Raw genomic sequence first — 20,403 nt, forward strand, 5'->3', positions numbered from 1 at the left:
TGTTTTGCTACACATCTATACGCCGTAACTGGGACAATAAACTGTTATATGCATGCCATATTCAGCCTAATTTCGTCCTATATTATGTACAAAACAGTCGGTGTGAACATTATGAATTGGAGATGTAAAAAGGCGCTCAACCCGCTCGGTTTGTTTCTGCAACGACTCATGGAATTTATTTGTTACATGTAACTCGCTTTACATATGAGCTGTTATGCGAGAGTGCTTTCAAATAGATTGAATAAGCAAATTTCTCCTTGATAGCACGATTTGACACCCGAGGAGCAAAGTGGTACTTGCCGGTATCAGACGCTGTAAAGCTCTTTGTTGGCTTCCACCCACTCCTCAAACCCAGTCGAAGGTTTGCCCGTGTACAGCTTTACATTCTCAACGCCCTCTTCATAATTTGCACGACGCCCCGCAGCAGGCTCCGGATCCCCCGTTACCCGCACTATATACTCCGCTACCGGCCGAGGCGTGCCCGCTTGGATATGCCCATCCAGCTCCTCCTGCGCAGTGATCTTCGAGAACTTAACTTCTTTGCCCAAGACCTTTGCAATGACTCCAATGGACTCTTGTTGTGTCAAAATCTTGGGCCCATACAGATACACCTTGCGCTGGTTATTGCGCGGACCCTGCACAAGAATCGTGCCGCTAACGCGACCCATGTCGATGGGCGTGATGAGGTCGAACTTGAAGTCCGGCGCGAAGAGCTTCACTTCGCCGGCATTGATAGCGGCCTTGAATTTAAGCGTGTTCGTGGCGAACCCTCCCGGTCGCATGGCCACGTAGTTCTCCTGCCCGAAGACTTCGTCGAGACTGATCTCGACTTGGGCGTGGACGTAGGCAATGAGTTCGCTGGGCGGAATGTCGGCCAGTTCGCCTGAGATCGTGTAGCTACTCAGGAAGACGACAAATTGAATACCTGAGGACTTGAGGGCTCGCAGTGTGGACCGCATGTGGTCAGGCGTCCCGAATGCGAGATAGATGAATGCACGTCGCGCACCTGATTTTTGAACTGCGGCGGCGACGGAGTCGGGGTCGGTCAGGTCGGCTTGGACTCTTTCAAAGCCTCCAGCCTGTTCTTCCTCAGCACTCAAGCCTGGGATGGGCTTCTGCGTGTCGCGCATGGCTAGGAAGACCTTGGCCCCGTGCTCGTGGGCAGTACATGCCGTGACAGAACCGACGCGGCCGGTCGGGCCAAATACAATCACAGTTGACATTTTGGGAAAAACCGACGGCTGTTGGTTGGTTTAGAGAAAGTGGTGGTCTTCCACTGTCTTTTATGTTTCGCGGGGGGAGCCCGGTCTTTAGCCGACTTTATCTCCGGGTTGGCTCCGTACGGGATTGTGGAAGTACAAAATACACAAAACAGTCATACCCTCTTATTGCGATGTCGATTTTCATCAGAGACTCGCTTAAGGTGGAGTCGATTATGCGGAATAGCTCGCATCCTCCACCGGCAGGACTGAGGCCTGTTCCTTTTCGTCTCGCAATGCCACTCCCACCTCCTCCGGTAATGTGCCTAGAGCTCTCCCACCGAACAATAGATCAATCTCCTCGAGTGATTTCTGCTTGGTTTCCTGAAAAAAGAAGTAAATAACCGGTAGGGAGACGCAGAGGTCTAGTAGAGAAAATCAGCATATTCACACAGTAGATAGTAAAAGAAGAAAACTCACTCCACGCGACAAACACAAAGTAAAACTTCCATTCAATCTTGCCAAGCGCAATGGGCGATACCTGGTTCCACAGAGTACTGACTGCCCAATTGCCAATCCCTACGGCGAAGGCGTTCCCTTTACCCCGAATCTGCATCGGCATCACTTCGGCCATGTACACCCAGCTGCAAGGCCCAAATGACAGCGAGAACAACACTGACACGAGGAACAAGAAAAACACACCGCCAATACTGTACCCGAGCCGCTGGCCGTTCGGGTTCTGTGAATTAAGGGCTGCCTCGCAGATCAGGGCGAGCGAGATGGTGATCGAGCCAAATAGCATGGGTTTGCGGCGTCCCACGCGGTCCAGCAGAAACACAATGAAGATCAGGTTGGTAATCGGGCCAACGCAGTTGTACAGGCCCGCTACTAATGTGTTGCGGTGGCCTGTTATGCCGAGAGCCTTGTACATGATCGTCTGGTAGTAGCCTATCACGTTGATCCCAGTCATCTGGGTGAATGCTTGGACGGCGACGCCGTGACTAGCAGGTCGTTAGGGACTATCATGGTAATCAAGAGACAGCACAGCACGTACAGCAGGCGGGTCCGCCATTGCGGAACAGTAAACATGGGCCCCCATCCCGGCGTTTCGAGAGCTTTTTCGGCCTCGATCGTGGCCCGGATCTCAGTGTACTCGCGATGGATCCAGGCGTCATTGCTACCGTCGAAGTGCAGTTTTTGTAGAACGCACCAAGCCTCATCATACTGCTGCTTCTCAATCAGGTGCCGCGGGGACTCGGGCACAAACATCATGCCAATTCCCAGGACCAGCGCTGGGACGACCTGGAAGGCGAGCGGGAAGCGCCACTGAAGTTGGCTAGTGTTCGGCGCATGAAGAGACCCGTACCCCACCCATCTGGCTTTGATTAGGACAAGTATGCAGAAATTGAGAGAGGAACATACGTGCTCACAATGAATCCCACGCCTATCATCTGCTGCGCCATTCCAACCATCATGCCCCGGGACCGCGGGTGTGCACACTCGGCTTGATAGACCGGTACTGACATGGACAGCAGGCCGACAGCCCAGCCGGCCAGAATACGACCGGTGAGGATCATGGCAAGATTCTGCGCTGCGGCCTGCAAAGTGGCACCGATCAGGCAGATCAAAGCACCCATTTGGATGGTGAACTTGCGGCCGAAACGATCCATGGTCAGGCCGCCTTGGAGAGACCCGATTGCCGCTGTTTTGGAGTAAGATCAGCCCATTGCCTTTTGATTTTGCTTCGTTTCCGTTGGGACACTATACCTCCACCCGAATAGGTGCTGTTGATCGCGCCGATGATGGCCGATGTTTGCGTGGTATTGAAATACCTCAAGAAATTGGGTGACTGAATCACGTCCGTCATCACACCGGAGTCATATCCGAACAGGAATGACCCCGTCGCCGCCAACACGGCCACGGAGATGGCGAAGAGGCGGCCCATATTTTCGTCAAATCAATTCGATAGTGACTATGCGAGATGGAAACCGCCCCCAATACGAGACGTCTATATAATCTTGTCCAATCTACACACTCCACCGGACATGGCCGGTCTTATATAGACGCAAGCAAGAGCGTTGCAATGGCGGAAGAGAAACGGCAGGGGGTGGAAGTGAACAACAGCCCCGAGGACCCGGGGTTGGTTTCGCAAACCCTAGGCGCCGGAGCTTCTACGGACATTCAACCTATCACGGCCCGGTAGCACCCATGGACGAGGCCCGTGGGCGGATCCCTTAGCGTGGTCCCGGTGTGCCGATTAATGCCCATTCCCCGCACTGTCAATGGCAGAGTGAATGGATCGGGGCGACATGACCTGCGCAAAGGAATGCTGGGGGCTGTCCATGACGCGTCGGAAATTCCAGGACGTTCGTCACACGATACGCGAGATACAAGGAATGTCTCGCCCTGTCGAGGAATGTGTTGTGCCACGTGACACATGGCTGAGGCTGAGTCATGCTGCCTGACAGGTCACCTGACTTCGTGTCTTCTCGCGTTTCTAGAAGGAACAGCAGCGGTTCAGAGTGGTCACGATGACAATGGAATGGAGGAAACAACAGCCCAGATCAAAGAAAAATAAAGATCGAAGTAAAACTAACATATCTGCGAAGACGCGAAAAAGGCCCGATGCGGATGGATTGTGTATACAGCGAACGGTGGGGAATTCTCCGACATAGTTGGCGAGACAGTCAAACAGAGGAAAACGAAGGAGAAATCTGAACCAAATGGACCAGGGCCAAGTAAAAGGTGTAATCGCAGTCAAGTAGCACCGACACGGACAAGTACCCGGTACCTCGGAGACGCACTGTCTGACTAGCGCGGCTCACGTTCCTGCTACTTTCCCGCGTCCACATCGCGACGCGATTCGGGGCACTCGAGCCTCACGGGCCTGCCCTTCCCTTCCCACTTCTTTTCCCCTTCCTCCTCCCCTTCACACACACAACATACAACACACAACACACCCATCTCCAACCACATGCCCTGGTCATAGCACAATGTCTGACCCGGAGTCTTCGGTGGCGGCCTCGTCCTCGCCCTCTCTTTCGGCCACCGACTCCAATGCCCTCAACTATGCCTTCCTGGTGCATTCCCAGAAAACTCTCACCCAAAACCTCCCTCCTCGTGTCGATAACAAGCTTTTAGCACGCCAGAAACGACGTCGAACTAGGTACGTGTGTCATTTTTTGGGCGTTCTCGCGCCTCTAGACGCGTCTCGGCTAATCGGCGTGACCGTGTCTGTCTGTATAGCCCAGAGGATCACGCGGTTCTCGAAGCCGAATACCAGAAGAACCCGAAACCGGACAAGGTTGCCCGAGCGAGCATTGTCAGCCGCGTCTCGCTCGGCGAGAAAGAGGTCCAGGTATGTTTCGCACAGGAATTTGAAACTCCCAATTCCTTGACCCTGACCTTCCGATGCTTCAGATCTGGTTCCAAAACCGTCGTCAGAACGACCGCCGCAAATCCAAACCGCTCCAGCCGCACGAACTACTCGCTCTTCGGTCGAGCATGACCGACTCGTCTGCACAACCCGCTAGTGATGACAGCGCGTCGGCGGAGCCATCCTCGAGTGGGGCGGAGCCATCATCGGACACGCAGGATCTTCACGGGCCGCGGACCTCGAAACCATGGGATGGGGAGATTTTGCAGTTCTCTGATCGATCTGACCCCGTAAGCGAGGATAAAGAAGAACCCGGACTGCCATCACAAAGTAGCCAGTCCACCGTCGCAACAGAAGCTCTGGATGACACACAAACAACCATTCACGAGGACCTTGAGCAACCCGTCCAGGACATGGAAGACGCGTCTTCACCACAGCCGCCGAAACGGAAACGCTCCGTGTCTGACATCCGCGGTGAGGGTGGAAACGAGCAGTCCAGCACAGAAAAATCGCCGCCGTCGCTGCGGCTGTCTCTGTCGTTCGATGGTGAGGCCATGGTGCGTAAGGAAGGCGAGCTGACCCCGTCGCCGCCGAAAAGCCGCAACGCATTGCGCATTGCCATGTCGTGTGATGGCAAGGCCGTCATCCGCGCAGAGGACGAGCCCTCACCTTCCAAAAATCGCGTTGCTATGTTCTCTGTCCGCCGCACAAAACTCTCGGGTCTCCGGCGCAGCAGCAGTGCCATCTTCCCTACCACAACCGAGAAAGACCGCGTGTTTGGCCGGTCACGCGATCCGCGGAACTGGGAGTCGTTCGTTGACACGGACGCCCGAAGCGCGTTGTCCACGCCGACCAGCTCCCAACCTGGCCCGAATGTCGCATCTCCGGGCCTGTTTCATTCACGTTCCCAGCGCTCTTTGAGCAGAAGTCTCTCGGCCAGACACAGTCTCTTGGCCCGTGCCGAGGCGATCACCACTCCCATCTCTCAGTCGATAAGCGAGAAGCGGCGGAAACTCTCACGGACCGTCTCTTCCCTAGGACGGCTGGAGAACAGCCGCAACCGGGGCATGGGCTACGCCCCAAAGCCGCCATTCAAGCCCATGTCGTCCAAGTTGAGCAGCAAGCCAGATTTCCAGCTGGATGATGATGACGATGGTGATTCAGACAAGGAGAACTGGGTCCCAGGCACTCGGACCTCGAACGTGCGTCGCAAGACAACCTCACACACCCTCCCGCCCTGTTCTCAAGGAGACCAACCGGAACCGAGGGTTGGGCATTATGACCAATGGCAAGCGTAACAGGCCATTCCCGAATGGAAACCAGAACAAGGCTCCCCCTGAACTCAGTGCAGACGTCTCAGCGTTTATGAGTGGTGATGGCGGTGCCAGTCAGGAAGATGATCTGGACTGTGTGCAGGGCTTGTTGTCGCTAAGCCAGGGGGCATGGAGATGATTCAAAGTACCTCTTTTTCTTTTGTTGTATTTCCTTTGTTCGGATTTGTGTTTGTCTGTGTCCATGACCCTTGAGATGTGCAGCAAGCAAGCGGTTCTTTCATGATCCTATGAGTGTCTTTCTCTCCCTCTTCCTGTCTGTATTTGTCCAGAGTGCAGATATTACCTCTAATTCTTGGAATAAATGACCATGACCTTGATTCTCGTATGTTCTGGTAATCCTATTGTACACTCTACAGTTGGTTATGTCTCTTCATTCCGCATCGTTGTCGTGATCGTCATCGTCTTCATCATTATCCTCATCTTCATGTTTCCCCCCTTCTCGCCTTGCTCATGCTTGCGCTTCATCTCAATCAGCTTCTCTAGCGTCCATGTTCTTCCGCTTGAATAGAATAGACTGCAGATACTCAGTGATCCCAGACTGCGCTAGGATGGCGGCGATGATGTGATGCACGCGAATCAGCTCCATATGTGGGAGTGAGATGGTCTGCCCTGAATCGCCCTGCTTCATCTGTACAGTCGTATCGGCTAATTCGCTGAAGTCCCCCTCACAGCGAGGGTGGACTTTGAAGATGTAGTGATTCGAAACAGCCTGAATACCAAGCGAATTAGCTTTGGGTATAGGGTAGCGAAGTGAGCGATGGGGGTACGTACGGTAGGCTCAAGGGAAACTCCAAACCTGTCCCATTCCTTGGCCAGCTCGTCCCATAATGTGAGCATATTTCCTGGCGACCTGACTGTGCGCGGGTCGAGAGCACCAGCTGTGCTAGGGAAGTAACGTCGCAGTGCCAGCCAGGCACTACTTACCAAGATAGATCCAGAATCTTCGTCAATAGATCCATGGTACTCCTCGTATGGGCGGGGGACGATGTAGACAGCGTCAGTAAGTCCCTCCACGCGCTCATCCGGCTGCGACTGGTCATGATATCTGACCGTATCCATAATGCGTGTGGCCACGCAAGCATCTCCGTCTCGATTCAAGCATTGTTCATGAAGCTGCCGCTGCTTCTTGTCATGCAGCTTCGCCTCATCGTCAGGGGTCCGAATGAGCACTATCGCGATCACAAAGCGATTAGTTGGCTATGAGTTAAGAGAGAAGGAGCGACTTACTTGGCAGGAGCACACAGTCCTTTAGCTGGCAGTACACCGCGTAGAGCTGGTCATCGCTGGCACAGCGCATTATCTCCTCACAAAGCACCAGCTTGCCCTGGTTGGGCAAGTGGCTGAGAAAAGCATTCAGTGTCTGCTTCACGAAGCTATCCACACGATCCCCGGCCACCTCGTACCCGTCCACCCGGGCTTTGGCGATCGAGGTCTGGATATCGACCTCGTCATCCCAGGTGGACGGGTAAATGAGACTTTCCACCGAAGCGTACACGAATCCACTGGATCGATCCGTGGTGGATTCAAATAGGCCTGGGTCCGGGCTCAGGTCCGAGCTCAGGTCTGAAACTTCTCCAACATGGACGTTTGGCATTGAATCCTCCATGGTGGGCAAGAGACAAATGAGGGTATTTGGAAGATGTAGAGGGGTGGGGGTTGGGCGGCCAATAGATAGTGTACAACAGAGTGGATGAGAGAAGTGAATGGGAGTGAAGAGCAGAGACGGAAGGTGAATGGGGTTGTTGATAGTCTTGCAAACAAACTTATTGATATTCACCTACGCGCAGGCAGGAACATTCTAGGCTACCTACAAGATAGCAAGAAGTAGCCTTCCTTTATCTTATTGCATTTGAGAAAGACAAGTCATCTATATCATCTTTGTACCTAGTACAGACCTATATCAAAGAATGAATCTAGATGGACCTCACTGCTTAAGAGCAGAAGGTAGAGAATCATCTCGTCCAGCACCAATTCCCACACTCCCAAGCCCACGAGCCTGACATAGCTGCCTAGCTGCACGTTCACCACTCCAATATGCACCAGTTGTTGTACCAAGCGCTACAAAAGGTGCAGTATGTTCGCCAGCAAACCACAATCCCTGACTGCATCCTAGACCAATCCCTGACCGAAGCGCCTCAATATCCTCATCTGCGTGTGTCAGACCAACCTGGAAGTTACAGTATGAGCCATTGCCCGCGTAAGGGTCTTTCTGCCAGCGCGTGGCAAGGAAAGCGCTTGGCTTGCAGTCTGGTGAAGAGGCAGAGTATCCCGGTAGACGCGAGTAGAAAGGCTCTAGGAACTGAACCAGGAAATCTTTGTAGTCGGCCGATGATGGATCGAGATCTGCAATTCCTTCAACTATGTGTGTGGCACATGGGCCATAGATGTAGAAGAGTAGAGTGGGTTGTGCGCAGGAGGGAGGCAGTGAGGCGAGAGATAGACATTCTTGGCTCCACTGGATGTGTGCTGGGCGTTCTGTGTAGTTTGGTTCTAGAAATTGGGCCCAGTCATGTCCTACTTCTTTGCCAGTAGGCCCAGACTGCCAGAAGGCTCGGGGGAAAGTAACATAGACTTTTTCGAGTCGGCCATAGGAGATGCTGTCAATGGCTTGTCGCAGTCGATTGGGGAGCTGGGGGTGGAATACATGCTGGTTTCGTTTGAGCCAGCCGAGTGGACAAGTCACCACTACCTCGTCGAAGACATAGTCGTCCCCTGTGGTCGTAGTGAGGGTTACTTGATGCTGCTCTCCATTCTCACGAGGCGGGGTGTCAATTCCGCTGACAGGGTGGTTGAACCGAATATCCGCATGTTCACGAGCAGTCCTCGAGACAGACTCCAGAATTCGCCTATAAGTGGACGCCACAAAATAGTTATCTGGAGTGCAAGAAATTAGCACAAAGGAAGTCTTTGGACCGGACAGTAAGTACATACTCCCATCAATACATTCTTCCAGACAGAAAAACTTCAGGCTCTGTCTCTCAATAGGATCCCCCACATAGGCACCCCAGAGCTTACAAGCATCTAGACAGAGTTCCTGCTCAACGGGTGAGAGCCCCGTCTGCTGGACTTTCTCTCGAAAGAAGTCGAACAGGCTTCGACCTGCAGGGATAGACTCGCCGTGCTTGTTGCTGTACTCGAAAGCTTGCTCGATAGTGGTCCACATAAATTCCGAAGCCTTGGTTGCAAGGTCCGCGTCGACCTGGGCACCATCCCGCGAGAGCAGGATATTCCCGCCCTCTGGATCATGCGTCATTGTTTTGGTCGCCATCGCAATGGACATGATCGGGTTGTTCCCTGTCCCATGTATCCAGTTCGGCCCGCTGGTGGAGGGTAAGCATGGGTAGTTGCGGTAGATAAGGGTCTTACAGGTCGACCAGGTGCCCGCCCACGTCTTCTTGATGAACCTAGAGTGGCATTTAATATGTTTGCTCTGATGGCCAGGAAAGGGGGAACATACTCTTCCTCCTATTCGGTCCCTTGCTTCTAGGATGGTCACTCGAGCTCCGTTCTGGATGAGAATGTCGGCGCAACGCAGCCCGGAGAGGCCAGCACCGACGATGCCGACGTGTAGTGGGCGAGCGCTCATAATGTGAGAGAGACGGCGGATGACCCGGGCTGTTTCTTGAACTATATACAGAAGAAACCGAGGAGATGGAATGGGAAAGAAACAGCGCCATTAACCGTAACCAGTTGTAGATGATGTGAGGAAATGGTGCGCGGGGCTACCCGGTGATTGGATGGTGCCACCCTGGACTGGGGAAGTTCATACTATGAATAGATACAACAGCTCTTGAAAGATATTACCAAGTTAAAGCGATTGTCATCATATTTCAACTAACGGTTTATGCCCAGCATAATAATGAAAGGATCAAAATGACCATGCGCCTTATCACCCTCGGTTCCCCGAACAAAACACAAAGCGCCGCCCGCAACAAAACTCCTCATCCTTAGTTGGAAAATCGCTTCTCAAAATGGAAAAAAAAGGCTTGATATGTACATTCGGGTGGGGGATAAAGAAAGGGTATCGAGAAATAAAATGTCAATGATAAGCGAGACAGATCACCAGAGAACGAAGAAAGCCAAACGTGGAGGCGGAAATCAACTCCCAAGCGAAAAGATGCGCTGGCCGAGGTCATCGCGAGGGAGGAAAGAGAAAGTGACGGTGTCAATCCTCCCAGATCGTTTCCAGGTCAAGATCTTGTCGACGCTCAGCACCGCAGACGCTCCATCGCTTCCGCTTATCACTGCGGGCCGTGTAAGTGCCTGATCCCCCGCGCGCCGTTCCAAAAGAGCTCGATGGGCCAGAGGTATCAGAGGTGCCTCGGCGTCGGGCGGTGTTCGCGGTGTCAGCCGCGTCGGCGGCGGCTTTCAAATCCGCTATGCGATCAGCTTCCAGGGCTTCGGCCTCAGCGTCAGGAATGTCCGGGATCGTCTCCAGGGACGAAATGCTCGGGCTTCGAGACCGGAGGCTGGTTGGTGTTGAAGGGACCGACGAAGTAGACGAAGCCGAAGGCCCCGGGTAGGCTTCATTGTATTTGGAACCGAGTATGGGCGACGAATACAGGGAGGACGGGCTGGTGACGGGGTTGTTGAAGTGAAGGGGCGACGTAGATCGTAGACGATTCATGCGAGGGAAAGTCTGGGGAGGCAGTATTGGAGATGAGGAGCCCGGAGGAGAAATGGGCGATTTGGGGGCAATCTCGAGCTCGGCGTTCTCTGAAATGGGCTCGGAAATGGTCAGTGACCCCAGCCGGGTCTCGACGTGATCCTCTGCGGAGCGCATCTGCAAGGGTGAACGTTTGGCAGCATCGACTGGAGATGCCGGCACCCCGCGACCATTGACAAAGATATAACGGCCCCGGGAATCCAGCCCTGGGGACGAGTAGGCACGCGTCATCGATGGCATGCCGGGAATGCCAACCAGTGAGCGAGAGCGGAGATGCGATCGAGCCGTAGGAGAAAGAGTCCGGGAAGGAGCCGGTGGCTCGGGGGAGAGAGACAGGGTTATCATGACGTCCTCTTTGCTCGCCGTCTCCGGGCTGAACCCCGGCGCGGATGGCAGGCGGGCGGGTTCGGGCAACGGCGGAGAGGACGAAGGGCGCAGGGGCTCAGGAGGCTGCTGCGACGCTTCCATGGTGGTTAGGGGGGAGCGGGAGGATGGAATTAGCCCGGTCGCATTGTGAGAGTCGAGGATAGACGGAACAGAGAATCTTGGGCCGGCCAAGTAGATTCGGGGGGAGAAGTGGGTGGTGAGGATAGGGAGATGAAGTGGTGAGGTCAGGGCGAGGAAAGACTGGAACGATGGATCTAAGAACGCTTATCTTTACCTCTTGCATCCAACCACGACAACTTCAACACGGACAAACTACATATGACTGAATATACGGATGGAGGAGGATCTACCATAATAGCCCTCCTCTATTCCTGGCTAGACATCCTACTCCCCGGTAGCCAAGAAACGGTGGCCACAATGATTACAATCTTGGCCAGTCTGCACACCCGCAGGGTCCAGACAGCTCCAGATGACTCCAGACTCTTTTCTCGTCCACCGACATACATTCTATCCTAATAGGGTACAGTCCGAGATGAAATCTCTCGTGGCAACAACAATGACTATCCAACAAAAACCCTATGCCGTGACCCCATGTCCCTCTTCGCACTTGGTGGCCTCGCTCTTGCGCACGTAGGTCTCGCGCACCCCGTCGCCCTCGTTCTTGAAAACAACCCAATCGCCCATACCACGCTCGGCCGGTGCCCTGCGCATACCTCGGCCACCTCCTCCAACAATGACATTACCGGGCCGATAGTTGGGATCGGCTTGCATCCGGCGAATGGCCGAGACGTGGATCTCAGCATCCAATGGCACATCTCGCACCTCTCCGCGTGGCAGCGGCCAGCTGATCGGCTTCCAGGTCCCATCGGCCTGGAGATCCATGCGCCGGAAGGGAAGCCACTCCATGATCCGCCAGGAGATGACCGAGAGCGTCGGCAGACCCTGGTTAAACTCCAGGCAGTCGTGCAGCAGACCCTTTGTGCTCGAGTGGTGCAGTGCATGCCAGAAATCGCGGCTGGCAGCTGACCGTTCCTTCTCGTTGGGCGCCGAGCGGTAGGCTCCGTCCGTCTCATTATGGTCCTCGCGACACTGGTTGACCGTGCTAAGGCGCTGAGCACCGATTTCTTCGCGGATTGCAGTATAGTCCCCATCAAACTCCTCCAGGCACTGGAATTGCTTCATCTTGCGCTCATCCAGCTGAAGCCCGGCCTTCTTGGCCTCCTGCACCATCCACACCAGTGGCGCATGACTGAGCGCCCACTGCTCTCCTCCTTGCATTTTCCAGCCCCCGCCAATGTCTGCGTGACCGCCTGGGAACCATATCTCATGGATATCCTGATCATCTTCGTCGTCATAGTCGACGTGGCTCGGTAACTGGACCGAAAAGGCTACAGAAGGTCCACTTTGTCCACTGTGCACAGACGAGGCATCGTCCACCGAGGGCCCCTGATTGGGCACAGCGAGACTCGTGCTCCGAGGGGAGGGCGCGCGATAGCGAGCGGGACCTTGCTGGCCCTCGAAGTTATTCTCACTGCCTTGATGCGAGCTGTGAGGAGCTGAGCCGTGCGGAGTGCGGTAGTACGTCTCGCCTGGGCCAGGACCCCATCCTGGGTCTTGGAATGTGTGCTGCTCGGATTCCTTTTCTGTAACTTGCTGGCCGTTATCATTCACCTGAATGGTAGGGATGGCCTCCGGGTTTTCCTCGTGATGGAGATGTAGGTGATGGTTGGCATCCATATGATGTTGCAGATGCTCTTGCAGATGATGTCGGTCAAAGTGCGGGCGATGGAGGTGGCTCTTGTCATGCTCTGGTCGGCGCCCAGAGATCAAATCCTGGCGGAATTTGGCACGACGCTCGTCTATGCCAACCGCATGACGGATCACCTTGGCGGAACTGCGCGCGGTATAGGGGAACTTTGTGCGCTGCATCCACGCGGACTCGAAGCGTGGCACGCTGTTAACGGTGTCGAAGAGACCCATAAAACGGATACGCGAGATCGGGCGACTGAATGTCTCACGGAACGCCTTCATATAGTGGAACAGCTTCTTCTTTTCTGCCTGCTCCTCTTCTGTTTCTCCCAACCGCTGCTGCCACTTGGCAAATGTCTTCCATGCGAAGCGGATGAGCTCCTCGTTCCCGGCTTCCAGCAGGCCGATGTAGTCCAGCATCTCCGCCAAAAATCGCGCAATGTAAGCGCCACGACTGAATCCGATGAAGTAGATCTCGTCGCCGGGAGAGTAGTAGCGCATCAGGAACTTATACCCACCCATCACATGTTCGTCAAAGGACGATCCAACCGCGGAGTCCTTGGCCTTTTGGTAGGCGGATCTGATGCGCTGAAAGCGACTGGTACTAGAAAGCGACTTAGATGTCACGTAAGTGCCAATGCCGGGCTGGTAGTAGTGGTACTGATGGCTCCGACTTCGGTCCAGCATCTACGATCGTCAGTGAGGTCTTGGACAACAGAACGCCAGGTTGTTACTCACGCGGAAGATCTTCAGCACATTGCTGTCCGACTCGTCACCCGCAAACTTGTTCCCCGTGCCGTCGAAGCAGAGCACGAACTGCTTGGGGACATTAACAGGTCCTGCGGGGTGCGCCATGGTGTCCATGCCAGATACTGGATGAACCCAGATGAGGAGAGAGAAACTATATACAGCGGAAGAGACGGCGACAAGAATCCAGTTGATATACACTGTGCCGTCACTAGCCAACTACACGAATCAGGGTCTGCAATCCCAACACGGGAATTCCAAGAGAAGGGGGTTGGAAGTGGGGAGTTAAAAAATGCTCGGACTCGAGGAAGTGAGACCCGAGGAGGTCGATCGCTGCAGCCCTTTGATGGATACGTCAAGCTCGAGTGGGCTGACGGCTGGTGGGCCTGGCACATTCCAATCACAAGATGACTGGCATCTTCTGCCACTTATCACGGACAGCGCGTTAAGAGGGCAAGATCGCCGAACAGCACCGACCACCGGGCTGGCTCAATGTTACACAAACCCCAAAGCCATAACGGGGTCACAGCCCATCCAATGGCTAGGAGCCAGGGGTTATGTTCGCCGACACATTTTGATTTGGGCTGACAGGAGCAGATGTCGCCCTGCACGAGGGCTTGTGTCCGGCTCGGACCTCCGCAGTAGTAGTGTGGATTCCAAATCCTGTTTGGTCCGCGTTAGAGCCTGCAGAGTCTGACTTTTGTTGCGACAGTGCTAAGTCTGTACATACCCGGACCACTCTTCTAGCACTAGTTGATTGGACCCAAAAAGTATCGGGGCTGGGCCTATGAACGCCGCAAAGCCAGGAGCCGATCGATCCTGGGTTCGGGATATTACTGACGATCAGTTCTCCACCATTCGTTCATCTCAACTGGATCTGGACAAGGGAGGGGGCGTTCGTCGCACTTCATCGGAAGCTTCCAGATCCAGTCTAACCCGAGACTCGCTAGGCGACTCCAGCGCCCACGCTACGTCTATCACTTTTTGACCCGCGCCCCACTCTCCGGGCCGCTGCTGTCACTTCGAAATCCCACAGTTCCTTTGGGACTACGAAGAGAGTCTGGCAGGTTCGAGGGACCGGATTGAAGCTTACACAGACAATGATTGGAATCTAGCATTCGCTGCTCATCTGCAACTTGGTGTGATAGGCAATTCCGCGGGGGCGAGAAACTCAAAAAGTCTGTCCGTGGGAACGGTGGGACCAGCTTCATTATTAGTGTATCGTACAGTGTGTACTACTACCACGGGGTCCCAGTTGAAGCTCCTGACTCGGGGTGGACACGGTGTCCATCAAGTCGGAAGGATTGATGTCCATACATCTCGGCTGAGGCACCAACCTCGGGAGCGGCCGTCCCCAGGTCAACGACTGCGCGTGCCATGGTTCCAAACCATGCCGAACCTCAGCTCGTCGCCCCTGACGATTTGTGAAGGCCCCGGAGTCTGTGCCAACGAGTACAGATTATACTCATCACTCTGCAAAAGCACCAGACGAGCTCATATGCAATCGAGCTGCCCTTTTCCCGGTTTCTCTCTCGATTTATTCCATTCCTCGTGGATCTGGGCTTCACAACCCGGGCGAAACGCCACGAGGAACACAAATAAAACTCCATCTGCATGACGATTGTTACAAGTCCTGGAAGTGGGGCGGCGAGGCCTGCACGGATCAGATTCTGAATAATTCTGCACAATGACTGGAAGTCAGGAGCTGCCAATGACATGAGGTTCGTGCTGCCAGGCGGTCCGTTCGCCGCTTGGCGTAGCGCTAGAGCCCATAGCGAGTGGGTGCGGTACGAACGGGTGGGCCGTGACGATCAAAGAAGAACACCGAGGATGTGTGTTTACTGAGTCAGTACAGGCAGGCACAAGCAATACGTAGGTGTTGCACCTCACGTCGCCCTTGCGTCCAAGATCATCGTCGTTGCGGCCCCAGAGTGGTGGTGGAGCCCCAATCCGGTGCCATTGGGTGGTGCGACTGGCTCAGATCAAAGCTAATTCCGTGCGGTGTCGCAACCAGGGGGGTGTGACAAGTTCTCGCTTTGTGGCTTCCAAAGAATCAAATCAAAAATAAAATAAAAATCGACAGCACTCTTGACTTGTCCCAGCCAGCCACTGAACCGATCGAAAGGGTGTCGCTGTGACGACGGCGACCAAACGCCCCCACTTGGCGCGGAATTGGCGTAGCTGGATCTCGATGGCCTGCCAAGCTCCTTGATGGCCTCGGGTGGTTGGTACATACACCGCTATCCACGGTGGTGGCACACGCCCATCCCTAATGTGGCAAAGTGATCACATTTCCAGAGCACGTCCTGACGTACAGTATGATTCGCCGTGCAGATCTATACTCACATGCTTCTCCATATCATCATGGTCTCCCGCGAATACAGAGAGCATGGAGCTCGAGGGACGTGTCGTGTCTGGCCCACCCCCTTTTCCCACGCAATGGAGACTTTCCGAAGGAAACCATGATGATCCCTTTCTCCTGGCTAAACAAGGGCCGCACTGGCGGGTCCACTAGCGGAAGCAAGAAAGAGCATGGAGCTCTGTACCACGCGGGGCTGGTGTCATGATCGGCAGCCCTGAGCCGGCAGGTCCAGGTGCGGATGAGATCGAGCTAGCCCACTCCTAGTACAGTAGTTTCCAATCAGATCGAGTCAATCATCTATTGGTGATAACAAATCCGCCACCTACAAGCGCTCCACAGTCCTGCAGCAAACCGACCTGGGCCGCGTTTTTTAAAGGCTGCTCCGAGCAACCGGGCCGCGTGAGCTCTTCTCTCCTCCTTTTCTCTTTCACTCCCTCCTAGTCTGGCCATTGCCATTTGCAATTAATCCCCCGTGCTGTTTTTGTTTGAGTTCCCTTCGGGTTGTGTGAGAGACAAATCAGCCATCATGTTTCGGAGATTCTCGACCACCTTCAAGAGGTCCAAGGACTCCAATGGGGACGCTGAGCCCACCAAGAACGGCAAGGAAAGCAAGCGGTTCTCCAAGGTCTCACCGGCGCGCAAGTCCACATCCAACAATGAGGAATCCCACACAGTGAAGCGCGCCGAGGTGGTTGCAGTCTTTGAGAAGTATGCGCAGGCCATCCACGCGTCGCGCGACCCTCTGCCGAACCAGGGTGGCGACGGCACCTACCTGAAGCATGATCAGTCATCGGGCTTGATCAACGACATCAAGTCTCTGGGTTTCCGCGATGTAAACACCGTGAAGGATCTAATCAAGAGCAAAGCTTCTGGGGAGCTTGTTGATGACAAGACCATGCTCATGGAGCGCATCATTCAGGTTCGTTCAATCCGTCATTCAATCAGCCATTGTAGCAATTGACGAATGTCTCCCATATCACAGCTGGTCAGCGATCTTCCTGGTCACTCGAAGAACCGGGTTGACCTCACCAACTCATTCCTGGATGAGCTGTGGAGCTCATTGCCGCACCCGCCGCTATCATACATGGGTGACGAGTACAGGTATCGTTCGGCCGATGGCTCAAATAACAACCCGACGCTGCCATGGCTTGGAGCTGCCAACACCCCGTACTCGCGCTCCATTCCCCCTTTGACCATTCAACCTGGTGGTCTGCCAGACCCAGGCCTGGTGTTTGACAGCCTCTACGCCCGTCAGAAGTTCACCCCGCACCCGAACAAGGTCTCCAGTGTTTTCTTCGACTGGGCCTCTTTGGTTATTCACGGTCCGTGCCCAAGTTAGAAGTTTTGGAAGCTTTGGAGACTAATTTTCCCAAAACAGACATCTTCCAGACCGACTACCGCCAACAGCATCTGAACAAGACATCCGCCTATTTGGATTTGTCCATTCTTTATGGTGATGTCCAGGAGCAACAGGATTTGATCCGTACCCACAAGGATGGAAAATTGAAGCCCGATTGCTTCCAGGAGGGTCGCCTGCAGGCTCTGCCTGCCGCTTGTGGTGTGCTCCTGGTTATGCTTAACCGTTTCCACAACTATGTTGTCGAGCAGCTGGCTTTGATCAACGAAAACGGTCGCTTCAACAAGCCCCGAGACGGTCTACCCGAGGACCAGGCTAAGGCGGCCTGGGCCAAGTACGACGAGGACCTCTTCCAAACCGGTCGTCTGTAGGTTTTTTCTATGATCAAGCTCGCGCGCATAGGCCAATCACTCACAAAATACCAGGATCACTTGTGGTCTGTACATTAACATCACCCTGTACGATTACCTGCGCACTATTGTCAACCTGAACCGCACCAACTCCACCTGGTGCTTGGTAAGTCAAATATCTCTCGCAGCCGCCATTCAACCATAATACTAACCAAATGTAGGACCCTCGTGCTCAAATGGAGAAGGCCGGGGCTACGCCGTCTGGTTTGGGTAACCAGTGCTCCGTCGAATTTAATCTGGCCTACCGCTGGCACTCGGCCATCAGCCAGGGCGACGAGAAATGGATTGAGCAGGTCTATTTTGACCTGATGGGCAAGCCTGCCGAGCAGGTTACCATGCCCGAGCTCCTCATGGGTATGAAGAAGGTTGAGGGTATGCTGGACGCCGACCCAGCCAAGCGTACCTTTGCACACCTGAAGCGCCAGGAGGACGGTACCTTCAAGGATGATGAGCTGGTTGAGATTCTGACTCACGCCTCTGAGGACGTGGCTAGCTCCTTCGGTCCCCGCAATGTGCCCAAGGCTCTCCGTTCCATTGAGATTCTGGGTATGGAAGCCGCTCGTCGCTGGCAGGTTGGATCTCTGAACGAGTTCCGTAAGTTCTTCAATCTGAAGACCTATGATACCTTCGAAGAGATCAATTCCGACCCGGATATTGCCAATACGCTGCGCCACCTGTATGAGCACCCTGACTACGTCGAGTTGTACCCCGGTATCGTTTCCGAGGAGGCCAAGGAACCGATGGTCCCTGGTGTTGGTATCGCCCCGACCTATACCGTTTCCCGTGCCGTGCTGTCTGATGCTGTGGCTCTCGTCCGTGGTGACCGCTTCTACACCGTAAGTCTTTCAACCTATCTCAAAACGGGTTGCGCTAACATGTCTAGGTTGATTACAACCCTCGCAACCTGACCAACTTCGGTTACAATGAGGCCCGTTACGACCTCAACATCAACCAGGGTTGTGTCTTCTACAAGCTGGCAATGCGCGCATTCCCCAACCACTACAAGCCTGACTCGATCTACGCTCATTACCCCATGACTATCCCCAGCGAGAACCGCAAGATCATGAAGGACCTTGGCCGGGAGCAGGACTACTCGTATGACCGTCCTCAGTACACCCCGCCGCGTGTCAACCTCCAGTCCCACCAGAACGTCAAGCAGGTCCTGGACAACCCCAAGGACTTTGGCTACGCCTGGAGCAGCGCTATGGAGAAGCTGTTTGGCAGGGGTGAGTACGACGCTAAGCACCACGAGGCGATGGGCAAGGCTATGGGCACCGAGGAGTTTTCCAGTCTCGTCAAGAAGTTCTACGAGGATACTACCCTCCGTCTGCTTCAGGAGAAGAGTGCCAAGCTTGCTGGCATTAACCAGGTGGATATCACTCGCGAGTAAGTTTTACTCCCCAATTATTCTAGGTTATCTTGCTCACCGTATAACAGTGTCGGCAACCTGGCCCACGTCCACTTCGCCTCCAACCTCTTTGGCCTGCCACTAAAGACCGAGGAGAACCCGCGTGGTTTGTTCACCGAGCACGAGCTATACATGATCCTGACCATCATCTTCTCGGCGCTCTTCTTCGACATGGACCCCACCAAGTCGTTCCAGAACAACCGCGCCGCTCACGCCGTCGCCCAGCAGCTCGGGTCTGTCGTCGAGGCGTCTGTCAAGGCGGACACCGGCCACGGTCTTCTGTCCGGCATCATGGGCGGCTTCAAGTCGCACGACAATGCCATCCGCGAGCACGGCACTGCTGCAATCAAGCGTCTGCAGGAGAGCGGCCTCAACACATCCGAGATCGCCTGGTCGCAGATTCTCCCGACCGTCGTCTCGATGGTACCCAACCAGGGCCAGATCTTCACCCAGATCGTCGAGTACTACACCTCCCCCGAGGGCAAGAAGCACCTGCCTGAGATCAACCGTCTAGCCAAGACGGACTCCAAGGAATCGGACGAGAAACTGTTCCGCTACTGCCTGGAAGCCATCCGCATCAACGGCACCTTTGGCTCATACCGCCAGGCCCAGTCCAATGCGACTGTGAACGACAGTGGCAAGCAAGTCGAGATCAAGGCCGGCGACAAGATCTTTGCCTCCTTCGTCCAGGCCAACCACGACCCCAGCGTCTTCCCCGAGCCCAGTGAGGTGCTCCTCGACCGCCCGCTGGACTCGTACCTGAACCACGGCCAGGGCCCCAACACCGCCCTGGGTCAGGAAGCCAGTAAGCTCGCCATGGTCTCCATGCTGCGCGTTGTTGGCCGTCTGGAAAACCTCCGTCGTGCTCCCGGTCCTCAGGGCCAGATCAAGAAGATTCCCCAGGAGGGCGGCTACTATGCCTACCTGCGCCAGGACGAGAGTGCCTACTTTGCCTTCCCGATGTGTAAGTTTTCCTTTTTTTTTTTGGAGGGCTCATTCAATAACGCTAACTGTTGTATACAGCTCTCAAACTGCACTGGGATGGCGATGCCACTGCTGCGAAGCGTTCTGTTACCAACGCGTAGAAATTTTTATAGGCTGTCAAGTCGATATATTTTGAAGCTGTATATGCTGGGATAATGCGAGGACGGTTATGATCAAGTGCTTTGTTTCTGTTCGGGGACTTGCTGTTTTGTCTCCAAGATATCCAGAAATTGTTCAATCGTGATTGTGTAGTGTACAGACTGCTTAATTTATGACTCTCTATGTATCCATCTTATAATAAATCTTGTAGTCCAGATGCCTCTTAGTCGTTAGGGCTAGCGGAAATCCTTCGTTCTCACCGCCCTCCGCTGCTCCATCCCAACTTCCTTGTCAACAATCCACCTCAGCTCAAGCACAATTGCTT

General features: G+C 54.4%; 8 protein-coding genes across 8 annotated transcripts; 2 read left to right on the forward strand and 6 right to left on the reverse strand.

The window, feature by feature from the left end:
• Positions 1-305: 305 nt before the first annotated feature.
• Positions 306-1,223, reverse strand: N7474_009730 (uncharacterized protein; the record flags this gene model as incomplete). The annotated part of the gene is made up of 1 exon (XM_057201140.1): positions 306-1,223. One exon carries the CDS (start codon positions 1,221-1,223, stop codon positions 306-308), a length of 918 nt encoding a protein of 305 aa, XP_057049127.1.
• Positions 1,224-1,433: 210 nt separating this feature from the next.
• N7474_009731 (sugar porter family MFS transporter) lies at positions 1,434-3,144 on the reverse strand (the record flags this gene model as incomplete). Its single annotated transcript, XM_057201141.1, has 5 exons — positions 1,434-1,624; positions 1,680-2,200; positions 2,254-2,574; positions 2,622-2,901; positions 2,967-3,144. 5 exons carry the CDS (start codon positions 3,142-3,144, stop codon positions 1,434-1,436), a joined length of 1,491 nt encoding a protein of 496 aa, XP_057049128.1.
• Positions 3,145-4,192: 1,048 nt separating this feature from the next.
• On the forward strand, positions 4,193-6,027 carry N7474_009732 (homeobox domain-containing protein; the record flags this gene model as incomplete). Its single annotated transcript, XM_057201142.1, has 4 exons — positions 4,193-4,365; positions 4,404-4,557; positions 4,620-5,777; positions 5,824-6,027. 4 exons carry the CDS (start codon positions 4,193-4,195, stop codon positions 6,025-6,027), a joined length of 1,689 nt encoding a protein of 562 aa, XP_057049129.1.
• Positions 6,028-6,375: 348 nt separating this feature from the next.
• On the reverse strand, positions 6,376-7,515 carry N7474_009733 (uncharacterized protein; the record flags this gene model as incomplete). The annotated part of the gene is made up of 3 exons (XM_057201143.1): positions 6,376-6,618; positions 6,681-7,078; positions 7,137-7,515. The coding sequence occupies 3 exons, from the start codon at positions 7,513-7,515 to the stop codon at positions 6,376-6,378; spliced, it is 1,020 nt and encodes a 339-aa protein (XP_057049130.1).
• Positions 7,516-7,833: 318 nt separating this feature from the next.
• N7474_009734 (flavin monoamine oxidase family protein) lies at positions 7,834-9,495 on the reverse strand (the record flags this gene model as incomplete). The annotated part of the gene is made up of 4 exons (XM_057201144.1): positions 7,834-8,783; positions 8,841-9,229; positions 9,276-9,313; positions 9,367-9,495. 4 exons carry the CDS (start codon positions 9,493-9,495, stop codon positions 7,834-7,836), a joined length of 1,506 nt encoding a protein of 501 aa, XP_057049131.1.
• Positions 9,496-10,074: 579 nt separating this feature from the next.
• On the reverse strand, positions 10,075-11,043 carry N7474_009735 (uncharacterized protein; the record flags this gene model as incomplete). The annotated part of the gene is made up of 1 exon (XM_057201145.1): positions 10,075-11,043. The coding sequence occupies one exon, from the start codon at positions 11,041-11,043 to the stop codon at positions 10,075-10,077; it is 969 nt and encodes a 322-aa protein (XP_057049132.1).
• A 495-nt stretch (positions 11,044-11,538) lies between these two features.
• N7474_009736 (T6SS phospholipase effector Tle1-like catalytic domain-containing protein) lies at positions 11,539-13,575 on the reverse strand (the record flags this gene model as incomplete). Its single annotated transcript, XM_057201146.1, has 2 exons — positions 11,539-13,398; positions 13,450-13,575. The coding sequence occupies 2 exons, from the start codon at positions 13,573-13,575 to the stop codon at positions 11,539-11,541; spliced, it is 1,986 nt and encodes a 661-aa protein (XP_057049133.1).
• Positions 13,576-16,346: 2,771 nt separating this feature from the next.
• Positions 16,347-20,080, forward strand: N7474_009737 (peroxidase/cytochrome P450 family protein; the record flags this gene model as incomplete). The annotated part of the gene is made up of 8 exons (XM_057201147.1): positions 16,347-16,739; positions 16,803-17,142; positions 17,199-17,544; positions 17,603-17,693; positions 17,749-18,423; positions 18,471-18,973; positions 19,025-19,959; positions 20,019-20,080. 8 exons carry the CDS (start codon positions 16,347-16,349, stop codon positions 20,078-20,080), a joined length of 3,345 nt encoding a protein of 1,114 aa, XP_057049134.1.
• Between the last annotated feature and the right edge of the window lie 323 nt (positions 20,081-20,403).

The sequence above is a fragment of the Penicillium riverlandense genome (genome assembly GCF_028828495.1).
Source record: "Penicillium riverlandense strain IBT 135883 chromosome Unknown utg000008l_segment0_segment0, whole genome shotgun sequence".
Classification (NCBI taxonomy): domain Eukaryota; kingdom Fungi; phylum Ascomycota; class Eurotiomycetes; order Eurotiales; family Aspergillaceae; genus Penicillium; species Penicillium riverlandense.